The sequence below is a fragment of the Stegostoma tigrinum genome, chromosome 10 (genome assembly GCF_030684315.1).
Source record: "Stegostoma tigrinum isolate sSteTig4 chromosome 10, sSteTig4.hap1, whole genome shotgun sequence".
NCBI classification, from domain to species: domain Eukaryota; kingdom Metazoa; phylum Chordata; class Chondrichthyes; order Orectolobiformes; family Stegostomatidae; genus Stegostoma; species Stegostoma tigrinum.
Window position 1 is genome coordinate 10,380,330 of NC_081363.1, and position 20,425 is coordinate 10,400,754.

The 20,425-nt window shown below is 44.1% G+C and overlaps 1 protein-coding gene across 1 annotated transcript in view; it reads left to right on the plus strand.

The window, feature by feature from the left end:
* The window catches only part of LOC125455519 (centrosomal protein of 128 kDa), a 475,711-nt gene that overhangs the window by 300,402 nt on the left and 154,884 nt on the right, over positions 1-20,425 (plus strand). The window contains exon 18 of the mRNA XM_059648981.1: positions 17,444-17,493. Coding sequence (XP_059504964.1) covers positions 17,444-17,493 — 50 coding nt within the window. The remainder of the gene's footprint in view (positions 1-17,443; positions 17,494-20,425) is intronic.

Sequence of the window (20,425 nt, forward strand, 5' to 3'; positions counted from 1 at the left end):
CTCCCACCCACAGCCTCCAACCTCATTGTTCCCCAACCCCGCACGGCCCGTTTCTATCTCCTTCCCAAAATCCACAAACCTGCCTGCCCTGGTCGACCCATCGTCTCAGCCTGCTCCTGCCCCACCGAACTCATGTCCACCTATCTGGACTCCATCTTCTCCCCTTTGGTCCAGGAACTCCCCACCTATGTCCGTGACACCACCCACGGCCTCCACCTCCTCCAGGACTTCCAATTCCCTGGCCCCCAACACCTCATATTCACCATGGACGTCCAGTCCCTGTACACCTGCATTCCGCATGGAGATGGCCTCAAGGCCCTCCGCTTCTTCCTGTCCCGCAGGCCCGACCAGGCCCCCTCCACCGACACTCTCATCCGCCTAGCGGAACTCGTCCTCACACTCAACAACTTCTCTTTTGACTCCTCCCACTTCCTACAGACTAAGGGGGTGGCCATGGGCACCCGCATGGGCCCCAGCTATGCCTGCCTCTTTGTAGGTTACGTGGAACAGTCCATCTTCCGCACCTACACAGGCCCCAAACCCCACCTCTTCCTCCGGTACATTGATGACTGTATCGGCGCCGCCTCTTGCTCCCCAGAGGAGCTCGAACAGTTCATCCACTTCACCAACACCTTCCACCCCAACCTTCAGTTCACCTGGGCCATCTCCAGCACATCCCTCACCTTCCTGGACCTCTCAGTCTCCATCTCAGGCAACCAGCTTGTAACTGATGTCCATTTCAAGCCCACCGACTCCCACAGCTACCTAGAATACACCTCCTCCCACCCACCCTCCTGCAAAAATTCCATCCCCTATTCCCAATTCCTCCGCCTCCGCCGCATCTGCTCCCACGATAAGACATTCCACTCCCGCACATCCCAGATGTCCAAGTTCTTTAAGGACCGCAACTTCCCCCCCACGGTGATTGAGAACGCCCTTGACCGCGTCTCCCGCATTTCCCGCGACACATCCCTCACACCCCGCCCCCGCCACAACCGCCCCAAGAGGATCCCCCTCGTTCTCACACACCACCCTACCAACCTCCGGATACAACGCATTATCCTCCGACACTTCCGCCATTTACAATCCGACCCCACCACCCAAGACATTTTTCCATCCCCACCCCTGTCTGCTTTCCGGAGAGACCACTCTCTCCGTGACTCCCTTGTTCGCTCCACACTGCCCTCCAACCCCACCACACCCGGCACCTTTCCCTGCAACCGCAGGAAATGCTACACTTGTCCCCACACCTCCTCCCTCACCCCCATCCCAGGCCCCAAGATGACATTCCACATTAAGCAGAGGTTCACCTACACATCTGCCAATGTGGTATACTGCATCCACTGTACCCGGTGCGGCTTTCTCTACATTGGGGAAACCAAGCAGAGGCTTGGGGACCGCTTTGCAGAACACCTCCGCTCAGTTCGCAACAAACAACTGCACCTCCCAGTCGCAAACCATTTCCACTCCCCCTCCCATTCTCTTGATGACATGTCCATCATGGGCCTCCTGCACTGCCACAATGATGCCACCCGAAGGTTGCAGGAACAGCAACTCATATTCCGCCTGGGAACCCTGCAGCCATATGGTATCAATGTGGACTTCACCAGTTTCAAAATCTCCCCTTCCCCCACTGCATCCCTAAACCAGCCCAGTTCATCCCCTCCCCCCACTGCACCACACAACCAGTCCAGCTCCTCCCCCCCACCCACTGCATCCCAAAACCAGTCCAACCTGTCTCTGCCTCCCTAACCGGTTCTTCCTCTCACCCATCCCTTCCTCCCACCCCCAGCCGCACCCCCAGCTACCTACTAACCTCATCCCACCTCCTTGACCTGTCCGTCTTCCCTGGACTGACCTATCCCCTCCCTACCTCCCCACCTACACCCTCTCCACCTATCTTCTTTGCTCTCCATCTTCGGTCCGCCTCCCCCTCTCTCCCTATTTATTCCAGTTCCCTCCCCCCATCCCCCTCTCTGATGAAGGGTCTAGGCCCGAAACGTCAGCTTTTGTGCTCCTGAGATGCTGCTTGGCCTGCTGTGTTCATCCAGCCTCACATTTTATTATCTTGGAATCTCCAGCATCTGCAGTTCCCATTATCTTTGTGGAGGGGGAAATGGGTTTAATATTTTGAGTCCAATGACTCTTCAGTTCCAATGTAATTTAACTCTGTTTCACTGAAGTGCTGCCAGAACTGTGGAGTTTTTCCAGTATCCGCAATACTTTGTCTTTATGATAAATGCTGTAGTGTTCAGCAGCACAGTCAGCAAACAGAAGCGATGCAGGAACACAGAGACATAGAAACATAGAAGATAGGAGGATGAGGCCATTCAATCCTTCAGGCCTGGTCTGCCATTCTTCAAGATCATGGCTGATCTTTCAACTCAATGGCCTAATCGTGTTTTCTCCCCATAACCTTTGATCTCATTCATCCCAAGTGCGATAACTCACTGCCTCTTGAATACATTCAATGTTTTGGCATCAACTACTTCCTGTGTTCACCACTCTTTAGGTGAAGAAATGTCCCTCATCACCGTCCTAAATGGTCTACACCGAATCCTCAGACTGTGACCCCTGGTTCTGGACACACTCGCCATCCGGAACATTCTCCCTGCTTCTACGCTGTCTAGTACCTGTTGGAATTTTATCAGTTTCTCGAGATCCCCCCCCCCACCTCATTTGTCTGAACTCCAGCAAAAACAGTCCTAACCTCATAAATAGATAGCATAAACTGCAGATGCCTGAGTCAGAAATAACAAAGTGTGGAGCTAGGGGAACACAACAGGCCAGGCAGCATCAGAGGATGGGAAAGTTGACGTTTCGGATTGGGAGCCTTCTTCAGAAGCCCGTTTCTGAAGAAGGGTCGCAACCCGAAGCGTCAATTTGCCCACTCCTCTGATGCTGCCCGGCCTGCTGTGTTCCTCCAGCCCCACACTTCATTGTCCCTAGCCTAGTAAACCTCTCCTCATACATCAATCCTGCCATCCCTGGAATCAGCCTGGGTGCAACATTTGATTCACTGTTAATTCCATGTCCTTTTCCTATTGTGCAGGTGTTTAATTAGATTCAGTTTTCTCTACACTGTAGGCTCTGAGGTATGCTTCCTTGCTGAAGCAACCCATTAATCTCTGAGAATTTCAAGATTGACTTAAGCAGGCTCCTTGACCTTTAAAGGCACTGCAGTCAGTCAAGTTCTCTTCTCAATTGATGTCATCTTCCCACCTGACAACCATCCCATAGTCACTGTATAGTTTTAAAGAGCAGGAACCTTGAACTCTGTCCATTTTTCCTTTTCTGCTGTCTGTCCCCAGTACCCTGACATGGTTTACAGGCAAGTGAAGCCCATTGCAGCAGCCTCATTTCAGATTGCTATATCAGTACAAACTGGGAATTAAACCTCAGGTGTCCTGTGATGTGTTGTGTTGTACACTTCAATTGCCTTCTGCACTGGATCAAAGCTGTGCAATCTAGTGCAGTTAGACTTGTGTGAAAAATGCCAATCTTACAAGTATTTAACTGGAGAGGTAGCATATTGAAGTATCAACAGTCAATGCCATCGATTACCCAGGTCCCCTTTTATTCCTGGATGGAGCTCTCATATCTGCACTTCCTACATAGGCATTTCAGTAAGTAATTGAGAATATCATAACTTGTGTTTTGTCTTTCAATGTGCATCCTCTGATCTGTCATTTAGTCATGAACTAGATGGGCAGCAACTTTAAATTCAGTTTAGCAAACTTTTCCATTTGATTTCTCAAGTGCAATGAATCTAAATCCTGACTTTTTCTTTAAATTGCTATTTTGTACTTTCAGACAAGTCAATTTTAGCTTATATAAATTGTGAAACTCCTGCCATTTTGATTTGCAGTTGATCAGCACGGCAGAAAATCCTGAAATCTGTGAATTCATTTCAAATTTGAACCTTCATCTCATTGGATTGAATGCTCATCAGTTGTATTACAGCAGGGTCATAAGGCATTTGGCAGGTTTGGAGCAGGGAAAAAAAACAAATATTTTCATGCCGTAATTTTGTTCTTCTCCTCTAGCATGGCAACATTTTATAAAGTGGAAAAAGACTTTGTCATGCAATGTAAAATCATATTTAGAAACCTGGTTTTACTGGTGTGAGCTTTGGCTCAGTTGTCAGTGCTTGCACCTGTGAGGCAGAAGTTCAAGTTCTGGTCTAGAAACTTGACATCAAATTCTAGGCTGACCCACCCAGTGCAGCACTGATGGAGAAGCTATGCTGTCAGAGGTGCTTTTTTTGGATGACATGTTAAACTGAGGCCATAGTTGCTCCCTTTCAGGTGGATGTGAAAAGCACCACATCACTGTTTTGAAGAACAGCAGGGGAGTTACCTCTAGTTGCCCTGAATAATGTTTTTGCTTAGGCAGTCCCTTGAGAATAAGGTGACTTTCTTCCAGTCTGGTGTTGTGAGTTCTGAGGTGACTAAACAGTCCAATGTTGGATCCAAACAGCCTGCTGCAAGCGGGCGAATACAGCTTGCTGAAACGAGTACCTGGGCTGCACAGGTTCTTGGATGCCCCTTTCGTTTCTGTGCTTGGTCTCTACCTGGGAAGGTAGATATTTGAAGTAATTGGTTCTTTTGTGGGTGCTTCTTCTCCATTTGTTAATTAATATGCCTTGATTTTGTTATATTTTCAAAGTGTGTTTGAGATAATTTGATAAGGGATGTAATCTAGGAGTGCTATGCTCTGAATGTCTTTTCTTTAGTCATTTGTGGAATGAGAGTGTCATTGGCCAGGCCAGCAATTGGTGCCCATCCCTAATTGTCCAGAGAGCAGTTAAAAGCCAATCACATTATGCGTGGAAAGTTCTTTACACAGAGGGTGGTGGGTGCCTGGAACGCATTGCCAGCAAAGGTGGTAGATGCAGACACGTTAGCGTCTTTTAAGATATATTTGGACAGGTACATGGATGGGCAGGGAGCAAATGGACACAGACTGTTAGAAAATAGATGACAGGTTAGACAGAGGATCTTGATCGGCGCAGGCTTGGAGGGCAGAAGGGCCTGTTCCTGCGCTGTAATTTTCTTTGTTCTTTGTTCTTTGTTCACATTGCTGTGAGTCTGGAGGCACATATAGACCAGACTGAGTGAGAATGGCAGATCTCTTTATAAATGATTTGGCTGTGAACAGAGGAGGTATGGTTAGTAAGTTTACAGTTGACACCAAAACTAGCGATGTAGTGAACAGCGAAGAAGGTTACCTCAGAGTACAATGGAATCTTGATCAGATGGGCCAATGGGCAGATGGAGTTTAATTTAGGTAAACGTGCGGTGCTGCAATATCGAAAGACAAATCAGGGAAGACTTATACACTTAATGGTAAGATCCTGGCGAGTGTTGCTGAACAAAGAGACTGTAGAATGCAGGTTCATAGATCCTTGCAAGTGGAGTCACAGGTAGATAACGTAGTGAAGAATGCATTTGGTATGCTTGCCTTTATGGTCAGTGTATTGAGTGTAGGAGTTGGAAAGTCATGTTGACGCTGCACAGGACATTGGTTAGGCCACTGTTGGAATACTGCGTGCAATTTTAGTCTCCTTGCTATAGGAAGAATATTGTGAAACTTGAAAAGGTTCAGAAAAGAAGTACGATGATGTTGTCAGGATTGGAGGATTTGAGTGATAGGGAGAGGCTGAATAAACTGGGGCTATTTTCCTTGTAGCTTTGGAGGCTGAGGGGTGACCTTATGGAGGCTTATAAAATCATGAGGGCTATGGATAAGGTAAATAGGGTAAACAAGGTCTTTTCCCCAGCTTGGGGGGTTGGGGTGGTCCAAAACTGGAGGGCACAGGTATAAGGTGAGAAGGGAAAAGTTTAAAAGGGACCTAAAGGGCAACTTTTTCACACAGAGAGTCATGTGTGTATGAAATGAGCTGCCAGAGGAAGTGGTGGAGGCTGGTATAATTACAACATTTAAAGGGCACCAAAAGGCATCTGGATGGTATATGACTAGGAAGGGTTTAGAGGGATATGGGCCAAATGCTGGCAAATGGGACTAGATTTATTTAGGATGTCTGGTTGACATGGACAAGTTGGACCAAAGGGTCCATTTCCGTGCTGTATATCTCTGTGGCTTTATGGTTCTATAAATGAGTTTTCACAACAATTGACAGTGATCATCACAAGGTTAACATATTTTATTCCTAAATTTTATTCAAATCAAATTCCACCATCTGCCATAGTGGGATTCAAACCCATGACCCCCGTTCTTTAGCCGCTCCACTCATGCCTGTCTGCAAGAGTTGCGCATGACTTATTCCCCAGTTGCTGATCTAAGTATTGAGCTTCATTGGGGCGGCACGATGGCTCAGTGGTTAGCACTGCAGCCTCACAGCGCCAGGGACCCAGGTTCGATTCTATACTTGGGCAACTGTCTATGTGGAGTTTGCACATTCTCCCCGTGTCTGCGCGAGTTTCCTCCCACAGTCCAAAGATGTGCAGGCTGGGTGGATCGGCCATGCTAAATTGCCCATAGTGTTCAGGAGTGTGTGGGTTATGGGGGATGGGTCTGGGTGGGATGCTCCAAGGGGCGGTGTGGACTTGTTGAGCCAAAGGGCCTGTTTCCACACTGTAGGGAATCTAATCTAATTATCATATTTTAAGAGGGGAAAAACGGACATGACAGAATGTGACAATCCACAGTGGGTCAGGCAGTATTCCAAAGGGTGAGAATGGGCTGCTGTTTTCCCCAACACAGGCCCACTCCCCTTGGGTCCTGAGACCCAATCTCACCAAGAGCCTTTTGGGCCCCATAATTGTCATAAGTTCCTAGTCACTGCTTGGAACCAACTTTTAAATGCTTTCAACATTTCTAAAATCCGTAAAAAAATTGATACTTTTAATCTTCTTTTGAGTAAGAAGCAGCGCTGTCGATTTGTGACAAAAGAATGTGGATGTGAGTTGAGAAAAGAAGGAGAAGGAATTTGATACGTAGATGGAGGAGAAGCTAAAGGTGAAGTGAGAGGATTGTTATGTAGGAGGCTTTCAAAGGCAGGCTATTTGGAGTCTTCATTCTAGATGGCAGGAACAAAGGAACCAACAATGCTCCTGTGATAGGGATCAAAAGATGTGTGTATGTTTGAAGACGCATTTGAAGATAGCCTCTTGAAGTCATTTGGCTGGGGAATATGTTGCCAAAGTTGTCCAACAAGCTGCAGAAAATTAATGTAGTGTGGACCTGGAGGATCACAGCAGGTCAGGCAGTAGGAAATTTGATGTTTCAGTTTATGCCCTTCATCAGGACTTGGGAGGGCGGAGAGAGCTCAACAACTCTTTCAAACCCACCAACTCCGACAGCTACCTTGACTCCACCCCCTCTCACCCACCCTCCTGCAAGAATGCAATTCCTTAGTCCTAATTCCTCCGCCTCTGCCAAGATGGAGTGTTCCACTCCCAGACGTCCTCTTACTTCAAGGACCGTAACTTCCCGCCCTCCAGTGATTCATAGTGCCCTCAACTGCATCTCTTGCATTTTCTGCATTTCTGCCGTCAAACCCCCTCCCTCAAACAGTGTTAAGGATAGGATCCACCTGGTCCTCACATACCACCCCAGCAACTTGCGCATCCAGCGCAACGCCTCCACCACTTTCTCCATCTGCAATCTGATTCCGCCATCGAAGAAATATTTCCCTCCCCACCCCTATCTGCCTTCCATAAGGACCATTGACTCCACACTCCCACCAACCCCACCACACCCGGACCCTTTTCCTACACCTGCCCCCTACACCTCCCCCTTCACTATTGTCCAAGGCCCCAAGCAATCATTCCAAATCCAACAGAGATTCACCTGTACGTCCTCCAACCTGGTCTACTGTATCTGTTACTCCTGATGTGGCCTCCTCTACATCAGTGAGACCAAGTTGAGACTCGGTGACGCCACCCCCAGCCCTAGCCCCCCCATCTATTTATTTCCCAGCTCCCTTCCCCTCCCCTGATGAAGGGCGGAAACCTGAAATTTTGACTTACCTGCTCCACTGATGCTGCCAGACTTCTTGTGTTGCTCCAGCTCCACACTATGTATTGGCTCTGACTGCAGCGTCTGCAGTTCTCACTATCTCCAAGCCCCAGAAACTGGCAGACATGCACTGAGAGGTAGATTTGATTGTGTTTTGCAGCCTTATTCTAGTGTGTTTAATCATTTCCAGTATTGCAGCATGTTGTATGTCACTACATGTAAGTTATTAATGAGACACTTCACTATGCTCTTTATATTTTGTGAAATCAATGCATTTAATCAAAAAAGACTTGTAATCATATAGAACCTTTTACAATGTTCGAACAGCCCAGAGTGATTTACAGCCGATGTAGTACTTTTGGAGCATACCATTGCTGTAATAGTAGCATGTAGTATGCTTTCTGCAGACAAAATGCCTAATTGCTGTGAGTTATGATATGGAGGATGGAGAAGAGAGAAAAGTTGGAGAGTGGAGGACCAGCAGGAGATGCAAGATTACTGGATGAAACCAAAACACGCTTATGATGTCCATTATTTTAAAGCACCTAACAGCTGATAGAAAAAGGATAATACTTTGAGAAATCACATTGACTCCATTTTAGTGCCTTCACGATATAAGATCATCACAAAACATTTTGTAGTGTAGAAGTAAAGCACAGCATAATAAAAATAAAGTGCTGGAGAAACTCAGCTGGTCTAGCAGCATCTGTGGAGAGGGAAACAGGGTTGACATTTCTTCTGAAGAAGAGTTGAACTGGGCACAAAACATTAACTCTGTGTCTATTTTCACAGATGCTTCCATGTCTGCTGAGTTTCTTCAGTAATTTCCAATTTTACTTTAGATTTCCAATATATGCAGTGGTTTGTCTTCATGTAAGTGAAAAAAAAGTACCCTTAAACAAAAAATGCAGGAGATCACAGTGGGTCAGGCAGCATCCATGGAGAGAGGCCAAGCTAATGTTTTCAGTACAAATTCCAGCATCTGCAGTAATTTGCTCCTTGCACCCTTAAACAATGCACCCAATGCTGCTCTAATATCTACGTTAACAGCCCCAAAGTCACAACATCTTTGAGGATATTATTGCTAATTTGTATAGAATATTAAATTAAGAGAGATGCGTTAGTATTCTTTCATTTGGACACCAGCAAATCCATTCAATCCAGATCCTTCTTAGCTTGTGTGTGTGGGACTTTTTCTAACTTTATTCTCTGTACAATGATGGACTACAAAGTAGCCTGTTATTGCAAAGACCTGAGATTTCATGGAGGGGAAAAAAAAGTTGTTATTAATCAAAGGTAAGCATATGCAAATGAGATTGTCACTAATAAAAGCCTTCCCCTGCCCCTGCCTCCCTCATACTCTGTTCTACTCCCAGAGCTTAAGTTTTGATAAACAAGCATTCTCAGTACTGGGTATGCATAATGAGAGCAAATTTGGCTTCAGGCATCTTGCTACACTCTGCAATTTAGCTCACTGGCAGTTTAAAATCAAACACTGGAGCCTTTTTCCACTTGCAAGCTCTTTGATGGATGAGACTGTCAAAGGAAAGGCTCTTCTTTTCCCTCATCCTTTCATGGTTGGCTACATTCTGACATTGACACATCTTCCTAGGGCATCTCTATGTTTTATCACTTTGCTGCTTTTTGTAATCACCTACAAGCAGTGCATGGAAAACGAGGTGTCTGGCCATTTTGCTCATAACTAGTTGGGAACTGGCCACTAAAGGGTTGTCACTGACAATGCTGGTGAAGGATGCTATATATGAACTGCCAAAGGTATGCACTTGATAACCATGTCAAAGTAAACATTCCAAAACCATATATCTGGGAACTCCGGCTGATGTCCTGCTAATTCTCAGAAGTGATTTGAAGTTCAAAGTTGTATATATATTGCTGTATTAATGCTTTACTGCATTCAATTTCATCAACAGTGAAGAAATAGGGTATGCACATGGATCCAGAACTTGATGAGTGCAGAAACTGAGGCCTCTAAGAAATAAGGAAGGACATCAACAGAAGGAGGGTAATTGTAAAATGAAGATGTCTCTGGGCTTCCTCAATGATGCTGCACTCAAATCTTGGATCCATGTGCAAATACCATTTCTTCAACAGAGAATGCTGAATTGCTGGCTGCATTTTTCACTGCTGAAACCCTTAATGCCAGCATTTAAAAAGAGTATTCACAGAATATCCTACCATATATCTCTGTGGGTGGGGCAGCACGATGGCTCAGTGGTTAGCACTGCAGCCTCACAGCACCAGGGACCTGGGTTCAATTCCAACCTCAGGCGACTGTGCAGAGTTTGCAACTTCTCTCCGTGCCTGTGTGGGTTTCCTCCGGGTGCTCCGGTTTCCTCCCACAGTCCACGGATGTGCAGGCTAGGTGGATTGGCCATGCTAAGTTTCCCGTAGTGTTCAGAGGTGTGTGGGTTATAGGGGGATGGATCTGTGGCATGCTTCAACGGGAGTGTGGACTTGTTGGGCTGAAGGGCCTGTTTCCACACTGTAGGGAATCTAATCTAATCTAATCTGAAATAATGAATTTCCCATGCTGTATGAATAAGTGTAACATTCATGAAGTACACAAATTTAATCAAACATTTTGCTGATGTGGAGTCATCCTTAGGAATTAGAGTGATGTAAAGTTTTTAAAATAAACTGTCGTACAATTCAGGTGAGTTAATAAGAATAGTGAGAAAAATCAGCAGTTATTAAAAGGCTTTGGGCGATGTTGAGAAAAACACCATAGAGAGAGCAAAAATCAACCTTTTGTAACACGGGAATGTTCTTATACGTAAACTCCATTTTAATGGAATATTAGTTTTATTGTGGTGGAGCCATTCTGAAGGATTGTATGTTCTGTTGGTGGGGATGGGGAAATTCAGTGGAGTAGAATTGATTTGATTTGTTATTGTCACATGTACCAAGCTACAGTAAAAAGTATTGTTTTGCGTGCTAAGCAGACAAATTGTACCTTAAATAAGTACATCAGGGGAATGTAACAGAATGCAGAACAATTGCAGTTTAAGGCAGAGCAGTTACCATACCTGGCTGTGATGCATCCTGACAGGCTGAGGGGCAAGTGTGCATCATGTGTAATGTGATGACATATGTTTCATGAAATCGTGCGCTGAAGCAAACAGGACCTTGCACATAGAATATTCCTCATCTGTAAAAGTGGTTTGGAACTCAGTAAGAGGGGCAAATGTAAACTTTCATCTAGGTCAACATGAGATGATGTCATCAGTATCAACAGTTCTTGGGGGTTGGCAGTTCCAACCAGCAGCTGGAGCTGAATATAAATAGTGACAGAAATGTTCTGTGCAGGCAAATAAGGGTTTTTTTTGGCTGTGCCAGTGATACTGACCACAGCTTCAGAATTTAAAAGTTTGTAGCCTACATGATAAATTGAACCCTGAAGGCTTATCCAGTTGCTACAGCTTCCTAAAATCAGGAGGTTTTTGTGGCTGGTAAACAGCATGCTTCAGATAGAATGGAAGATGCTGGGGCTGAGAATCATCGATGAGATCAGAGAAGATCCAAAGCCTAGAACAAGAAAGTTAAGCACAAATCTTTCTGGTATGGCTAAATCAGTACAAACCAAGTGAATTTATCATGGAGAGAACCAACATGCAGAGAATGTGTATTTAAGTAATCTGAAATAAAAGTAGAATATGCTGCAATTGCTGAGTGAATAAGAAGGCAACTGCAGAGATACTCCATTCCTAAACCAGCCCAGCTCATGCCCACCTCCCTAACCTGTTCTTCCTCTCACTTATCCCCTCCTCCCACCTCAAGACGCACCTCCATTTCCCACCTACTAACCTCATCCCGCCTCCTTGACCTGTCCGTCCTCCCCGGACTGACCTATCCCCTCCCGACCTCCCCACCCACACTCTCCTCTCCACCTATCTTCTCCTCTATCCATCTTCAGTCCGCCTCCCCCTCTCTCCCTATTTATTTCAGAACCCTCTCCCCGTTCCCCTTTTCTGATGAAGGGTCTAGGCCCGAAACGGCAGCTTTTGTGCTCCTAAGATGCTGCTTGGCCTGCTGTGTTCATCCAGCTTCACACTTTGTTAACTGCAGAGATAGAAATGCTTTCAGTCAATGACCTTATAACGCAAGATTTTTAAGTGTTCCTGGCAATTTAATTTCCCTTTCAGATTTTCAGCATTCACTGTACTTTGCTTGTTATTTGTCAAAGTATTCTTCTGGCCAAGCAAGTCAAAGTTAGAAACTGCAGAACTGGCCAATGTTGGCAGTCTTCAACAGAGTGAGTGGGACCAAATGAGTAGGCAGGTAGGTTTTCACTTGTAATTTGCTGGAATAATAAACCTGTTTTGCAGTGAGTTTAATGATACTTCGGTTCCGTAAATAACTATGTTGGATTTGCCACATGAATGCTGCCACAATAATGCCTTGAGGGGATCCTAGTGCTAGTGGCCTATGCAGATACTGCTCCAGTTTTCAAAAGGTTAATGATCCCAATCTCCTGCAGCTTCAGCCCCAGCATCTTCCATTCTATCTGAGGCATGCTGTTTACCAGCCACAAAAACCTCCCGATTTTAGGAAGCTGTAGCAACTGGATAAGCCTTCAGGGTTCAATTTATCATGTAGGCTACAAACCTTTAAATTCTGAAGCTGTGGTCAGTATCACTGGCACAGCCAAAATAAAACCCTTATTTGCCTGCACAGAACATTTCTGTCACTATTTATATTCAGCTCCAGCTGCTGGTTGGAACTGCCAACCCCCAAGAACTGTTGATACTGATCATCATCTCATGTTGACCTAGATGAAAGTTTACATTTGCCCCTCTTACTGAGTTCCAAACCACTTGTACAGATGAGGAATATTCTATGTGCAAGGTCCTGTTTGCTTCAGCGCACAATTTCATGAAACATATGTCATCATATTACATATGATGCACACTTGCCCCTCAGCCTGTCAGGATGCATCACAGCCAGGTATGGTAACTGCTCTGCCTTAAACTGCAATTGTTCTGCATTCTGTTATATTCCCCTGATGTACTTATTTAAGGTACAATTTGTCTGCTTAGCACGCAAAACAATACTTTTTACTGTAGCTTGGTACATGTGATAATAACAAATCAAATCAATTCTACTCCACTGAATTTCCCCATCCCCACCAACAGAACATACAATCCTTCAGAATGGCTCCACCACAATAAAACTAATATTCCATTAAAATGGAGTTTACGTATAAGAACATTCCCGTGTTACAAAAGGTTGATTTTTGCTCTCTCTATGGTGTTTTTCACAACATCGCCCAAAGCCTTTTAATAACTGCTGATTTTTCTCACTATTCTTATTAACTCACCTGAATTGTACGATAGTTTATTTTAAAAACTTCACATCACTCTAATTCCTAAGGACGACTCCACGTCAGCAAAATGTTTGATTAAATTTGTGTACTTCATGAATGTTACACTTATTCATACAGCATGGGAAATTCATTATTTCAGATATATGGTAGGATATTTTATGAATACTCATTTTAAATGCTTGCAGTCAGGGTCTCAGCAGTGAAAAATGAGAGCCAATGTTGCATTGTTGGACTTGATTAAGGTGGCAGTCTTGTCTCCAAAGGTAGCACTCTTGCCTTGAGTTAAAAAGTTTTAGATGACAGCTCCATTCCAGAAACAGCAACGCCTTAATCAGGAGTGCAGTCTTGCAGACAACATGTTAAAACAAAGTCTGTCACAACATTAGGACATCCTGACCAACACTGTACATTGACTGCTTTCATTAAAAGAGATTATCTGGCCACTTGTGCAGCCTATTTTTTGGTCAATCTTGGGATGAGGGGGTTGCTGGCTAGGCCAGCATTTATTGCCAACTCCTAATTTACAAGAAGGCAGTTAAGAGTCAGCCACATTGCTATGGATCTGGAGTCAGAAATAGGTCAAACGTGGATGGCAGTTTCCTTCCCTCAAGAATATTAGTGTAACCAGATGGATTTGTCCGACAAACCTTTCATGGCTGCTGTTAGACTCTTAATTCCAGATGTTATTTGAATTCAGATTCCATCATCAGCCATGATGGGATTTGAACCCTAGTTCCCAGGACATGACCTGGGTCTCTGGATTAACAGTCTAGCGATAATACCACTACACCATCGCTTCCTAACACCATACCAGTGAAAAAAACTTTCCATTGATTATGAAGTGCTTTGGAACATCCAAAGTACTAATTCTGTTTTCATTCTTGTCTACTTGACTGAGAACTCAGAGCTGAATCAAATGGAAATCAGAAGTTCCGAAAGTGAAAGAATGGTCTTTCACCTCTGGAATCTCTTTTCCGATATTCTTCCAAATGGCTGGTTTAGTCCATATTGCTGATCCCTCTAAGACTGATGGTTATTGGTTAACATCCTATCTGAGCACGTAATCTGGTTTTACAGTAGTGCTGTATTGTCAGGGATAATTTCCTCTGTGATGGGATGTTAAACAGACCTAACTGTATGTTAAAAAAAGTCCACAATACTGTTAGAAAAGAGTAGAGACATTCTCCTTGAGGCAATACAGATTAACTGACTAATGCAGTTTAAGAGACCTTGCTGTGTATACCATAAGCTATCTTATTTACCACCAAATAACACCTTTACAATCAAACGATTGTATGGGAATTACTTGGTATAAATGTACTCAAATGAATTGAATTATTCAATGTAAAAATGCAGTGAAAAGTGTGTACCTTCGCCATACATACATGGCACCATTCAATTCTGGAAGAATGCAAGTTTATTTTTTTTTCTGTCTGCATTATGTACTAACCATAAGTGTCCTTGGGAAAAATAAGAATGAAAGTACCATTGTACCATTGCTAACACAGAGCATTGGACCAGTTTCAAGTGCTTCCAAAAGGACCTTGCAGACTCTGTGATTGTATGTACCGAATTGTTCATAGTTGATGGTGGACTATCTGCTAAACATTGTGCTGGAGCAGCAATCTGAGCATGCTGTAAAATCCTGCTGACTTTTAAATTTGAGATAATTATTATAACGTGAAGCACTTATTGGTATTGACTATGTGACAAAGGTAGCATGTAACATGGTCCATAAGGATGGAAAGATATTCATCAGTAAGGAATTTTAATTTATTTGGTTAGCAGTGATGGTCCCAGGGTACATATAAAGATGGGACTTTACAGGCCAAAGTACTGATTTTTGAGTTATGCTCAGGGTTAGGTTACTTGTTTTTAAAATGTGCTTTTATCCTTCAGAAATCCTTGTGTTTTTAAAACAGTCTTATTTCCATTTCAGCCTACCATTACAAAGTATATAAAAATAAATTCATGAGATCTTTACATGACCTGGTGCTGCTGGATTCCAACATCCAGGATCCACTAGCAGGTAGCAACCTCAGAGTAACCTTACTGCATTTGCAAAGGGTGACAGCACAGACAAAGCAAGCTGCCCCAAAGCTGTAGTCTCAGTGACTAGTAGCTTACTTGGGTATTATTGAACTTAGAAAGACTGGTATATCAGGAGCCAGTGGCATTATAAAAAAATGCCAGAAGAACTGTGGATGCTGGAAATGAGAAACGTAAACAGAAATTGCTGGAAAAGCTCAGCTGGTCTGGCAGTATCTGTGGACAGAAATCCCAAGGACCAAGTGACCCTTTCCCAGAACACTACGCCAGCTTAAAATCAATATATGTATACTTAGATCTGTGAATGTATATATATACACCATTCAGTACTGCATTGCATCTTTTTGCATAACACATTAAACTAGAGTCTTGTCCTCAAAGGCTCCCAAGGCACTATTCAAAATTTTCCCAGTGACCTGTCCAATATATGCCTTTCAACCTAAAGCATTAGGAACAGCTTAATTACTCATTTATTGCTTCACTCTTGGCTGCTGTGTTTGCCTGTATAAACGCAGAATTTATTTATTAGCTGTGCAGCACTTCGGAGTGTCCTGAGGAAATGATAACCTGCTATGTAAATAAAAGTTATTTTGCTTTCATTCATTGTAGGAATTCAGGGAAAGTTCCATAGGCTGATTTCAGGGATGAGGAGTTTGTCATAAAAGGAAAGATTGGGCAGAATGGGCCTATATTCACTGGAGTTTCAAACAATGGAAATCAGCTGTATTGAAACCTGTAATATTTCTGAGGGAACCTAGCAGGGTGGGTCCTGAGAGGATGTTCCCTCCCATGAGAGCACCTAGAACTAAGAATCACAATTTAAAATTAATGGGTCACCCATTTAAGAAAGAAATAAGGAAGTTATTATTTTCTCAGATAGTCATTAGTCCTTGGAATTCTCTCCCCAAGCGAGCAGTGGAGGCTGAGGCAATGAATATGTTCAAGGCTAAGATAGACAGATTTTTGATGAGCAGTTGAGTTGAGGAGTATGGGGGAGCTGGTAGGAAGGTGCAGTTAAAGCAACACCACAAAAGCCATGTTCTTCTTGAATGGCACAAGAGTCTTGTATTCTAACAAGCGTTGTGCCTTCATCTCCAGCTCAGACCATCTAAATCACCATTCACATCTTCCTATTTATCATCATTTAGCCATGCTCCTAAGATAAAATTGCCAAGATGGTGCCAGTTAGGGCCAGTTTTGTATCTGGAATTTTGATAAACTGACTGGACACTTGCCAAATTCAATGACTGCCAGAACATAGTAGCCACACCAACAGAGAAATTAGATTCAATTGCATTGGCTTGGGCTGGTGTTTTGCAGCACATTGTACCAGCATTAGTCATAAAATAGATCTAACAATGTTTGAGAGTTAAAAATAGCAACAAAAGCAAGGGAAGGTGAGGCAATATGTTATTAGATATAGGTTATAAGTGTTCATGCTTTTTGACGGTTTGGTGTTTGAATAAGGCAGGAGTGTCTAATTATTATAATGCAGCCATCATGCTACTGGGGAGACCTGATGGGTTTAAGATCTTATTAGGAATCTGCGTGTGCAGTCCATGCGATTTCTTAAACCTTTAAGAATGTACACACCAAAAATCGTATTCCTCCCAAGTAGAGGAATGTACCTAAAGAGACAGCAGCCTGATGCTTGTAAAAGCCTGAAAGGAGAGAAAGAACACTTTCAAACTGTGTTCAAAGAGCAAGTTATGTGTTCTGAGCTACTTTACAAGAGTAATGTAGAGTAGGTGACCTAAGGTTTGGTGACTGAAGTAGGTTTTAAGGAGTGTCTAAAAAGATGAGACTGAGGTAGAGAGATGCAAAGTTTTCTCAAATTCCAGTTTTAGCACCTAGCCCCAGACGTCAATGATGGAGTCATTTAAATTGTGGATGTACAAAGGATTAAACTGGAGCAAGGTAGGGATCGGTCAAATCAGCCCTGAGTGTAATCCCGGACAAGCTCAAATTTAATGATTACTGTGGTATGAAGAATCATTTTAGGTGATATTAAAAAAAGTGTCCTTGATTTCCTAAATTAATATTGGTCCATACATTGTCCTTCAACAGAATTACTGCAAAAGGTATGTCAGAAGGATGAAGAGATGAGAGCATTGCAGGTACGATATGACGTGAGTATAACTTCTTCCTGTGTAGCCTCAAAAACTAGTAAGCAGCAGGCAGCAACATTTTGTGGAGCTGGGAAAGTGATGTGGCATGGGGATTATACTAGGTGTGTCTGTTAGAAGATGTTGCAGTATTATGGAGCTTCTTTTCATTGTCCAAGTCAGTATTATCCATGACTGTATGGGCCAGCTTTACTCTTACTCTCTTCAAAGGATGGCAAAGAGTGTAAAACACCTTGAAGCCAACAATGAAAGCAAAATACTACAGATGCTGAAAATCTGTAACAAACGCAGAGAAGGCCAGAGAAACTCGCAGGTCAAGAAAACTTCTTTTGCAACTGTCAAACTGGACTCATATAGAGTTCACTCTGTTTCTTTTCCCACAGATGTTGCCAGACCTACATTCTGTGTTTGTTTGAAGGCAGCAGTAATTGGTTAATTAAAATTTTTTATTACTTTTTAAAAATTTATTATTCATAATTTTTGGTATGTACTGAACTATAGCCCAAGCAGCTTGAAAGGTACAAAACTTACACGATCCATGACATTTGAAAAGGTACCTTAACTAATCACTTCCTCTGCTAACTGGGTGCTCTGTGGCAGTATGCAATGAACTGCAGCAACTTGCCAGGGCTGCTTAGTAGCAATTCCTAAACCCACAACCTCTGTCATGTGGAAGAACACACACATGACAACATCACCAACTTGTAAGTTCCCCTTTGAGTCCCTCATGATACTGTCTGGGCAACATATTGCAGCTTCTTTGTTGTCGCTAGATCAAGATCCAGAGACTCCCTTTCTAAACAATATTTTGAGTAAATGCACAACATGTGGACGATAGTTGTTCACTTCACTACCACATTTCGAGATCTGTTACTGATGGTGGATAAATGCTGACCTTTCCACTGATGCCAAACCCAAAACTGAATTAAAAAACAAAACAATTGCCAATGAGAGGCAAATCAGCAATTATTTGTAACTAACAGTTCAAATGCAATCAGAATACCACAAGATCCCTGACTTTCCAGCACAATATATATTAATATATTCCTCATTAATCCCCATTTTTTTTCAGACCATGGTGAAAACATTCTGTCTCTAAATCTTGAACCATATTTACACCTCACTGAATTACTGAAAATCATAAATTGAATAGAGACCATTATCAAATTGATATTTGTGGGACCTTGCTGTTTAAAATGTGCCCCCTTGTTTTATACCCTAATATAGTGACTTCATTAATTGTGAAGCTCTTTGTCAGAAACTCAGGGCAACCCAATGTACTGTAAAGACAACTGTGTGGGAAGGCAGTGGCCTAGTGGTATTAGCACTGGGCTGTCAATCCAGAGACAGATCATGTTCTGTGGATAATAAAATGTGAGGCTGGATGAACACAGCAGGCCAAGCAGCATCTCAGGAGCACAAAAGCTGACGTTTCGGGCCTAGACCCTTCTTCAGAGAGGGGGATGGGGGGAGGGAACTGGAATAAATAGGGAGAGAGGGGGAGGCGGACCGAAGATGGAGAGTAAAGAAGATAGGTGGAGAGGGTGTAGGTGGGGAGGTAGGGAGGGGATAGGTCAGTCCAGGGAAGACGGACAGGTCAAGGAGGTGGGATGAGGTTAGTAGGTAGCTGGGGGTGCGGCTTGGGGTGGGAGGAAGGGATGGGTGAGAGGAAGAACCTCTGCTTGGGCCAGGCCCCAAGAACCTCTGCTTGGGCCAGGCCCCAAGATGACATTCCACATTAAGCAGAGGTTCACCTGCACATCTGCCAATGTGGTATACTGCATCCACTGTACCCGGTGCGGCTTCCTCTACATTGGGGAAACCAAGCGGAGGCTTGGGGACCGCTTTGCAGAACACCTCCGCTCAGTCCGCAACAAACAACTGCACCTCCCAGTCGCCAACCATTTCCACTCCCCCTCCCATTCTCTTGATGACATGTCCATCATGGGCCTCCTGCACTGCCACAATGATGCCACCCGAAGGTTGCAGGAACAGCAACTCATATTCCGCCTGGGAACCCTGCAGCCATATGGTATCAATGTGGACTTCACCAGTTTCAAAATCTCCCCTTCCCCCACTGCATCCCTAAACCAGCCCAGTTCATCCCCTCCCCCCACTGCACCACACAACCAGCCCAGCTCTTCCCCCCCACCCACTGCATCCCAAAACCAGTCCAACCTGTCTCTGCCTCCCTAACCGGTTCTTCCTCTCACCCATCCCTTCCTCCCACCCCAAGCCGCACCCCCAGCTACCTACTAACCTCATCCCACCTCCTTGACCTGTCCGTCTTCCCTGGACTGACCTATCCCCTCCCTACCTCCCCACCTACACCCTCTCCACCTATCTTCTTTACTCTCCATCTTCGGTCCGCCTCCCCCTCTCTCCCTATTTATTCCAGTTCCCTCCCCCCATTCCCCTCTCTGATGAAGGGTCTAGGCCCGAAACGTCAGCTTTTGTGCTCCTGAGATGCTGCTTGGCCTGCTGTGTTCATCCAGCCTCACATTTTATTATCTTGGAATCTCCAGCATCTGCAGTTCCCATTATCTCATGTTCTGTGGACCTGAGTTTGAATCCTGCCTAGGCAGATGTTGGAATTTGTATTCAATTTTTAAAGAAAATTGAATTAGGAGCTAAATGCTGACCATGAATCTATTGCCAATTGTTGGGAAAACCCATCTAGTTCACTAATGTTCTTTAGGGAAGGAAATTGCCACCCTTACCTGGTCTGGCCTACATGTGACTCCAGACCCATGAAATGTGGTTAACTCTTGACATTCGTCCATTAATTTGTATGCATGCTGAACATATTACAGTACAATATAAAATATCTGTTTGTAGGTACAAACACACAGTCACATGTGGGATCTTGAAATTTATAGTAGTATGGGATCTGGTTTATAAGTACAAGCATATGTAAGTTGGA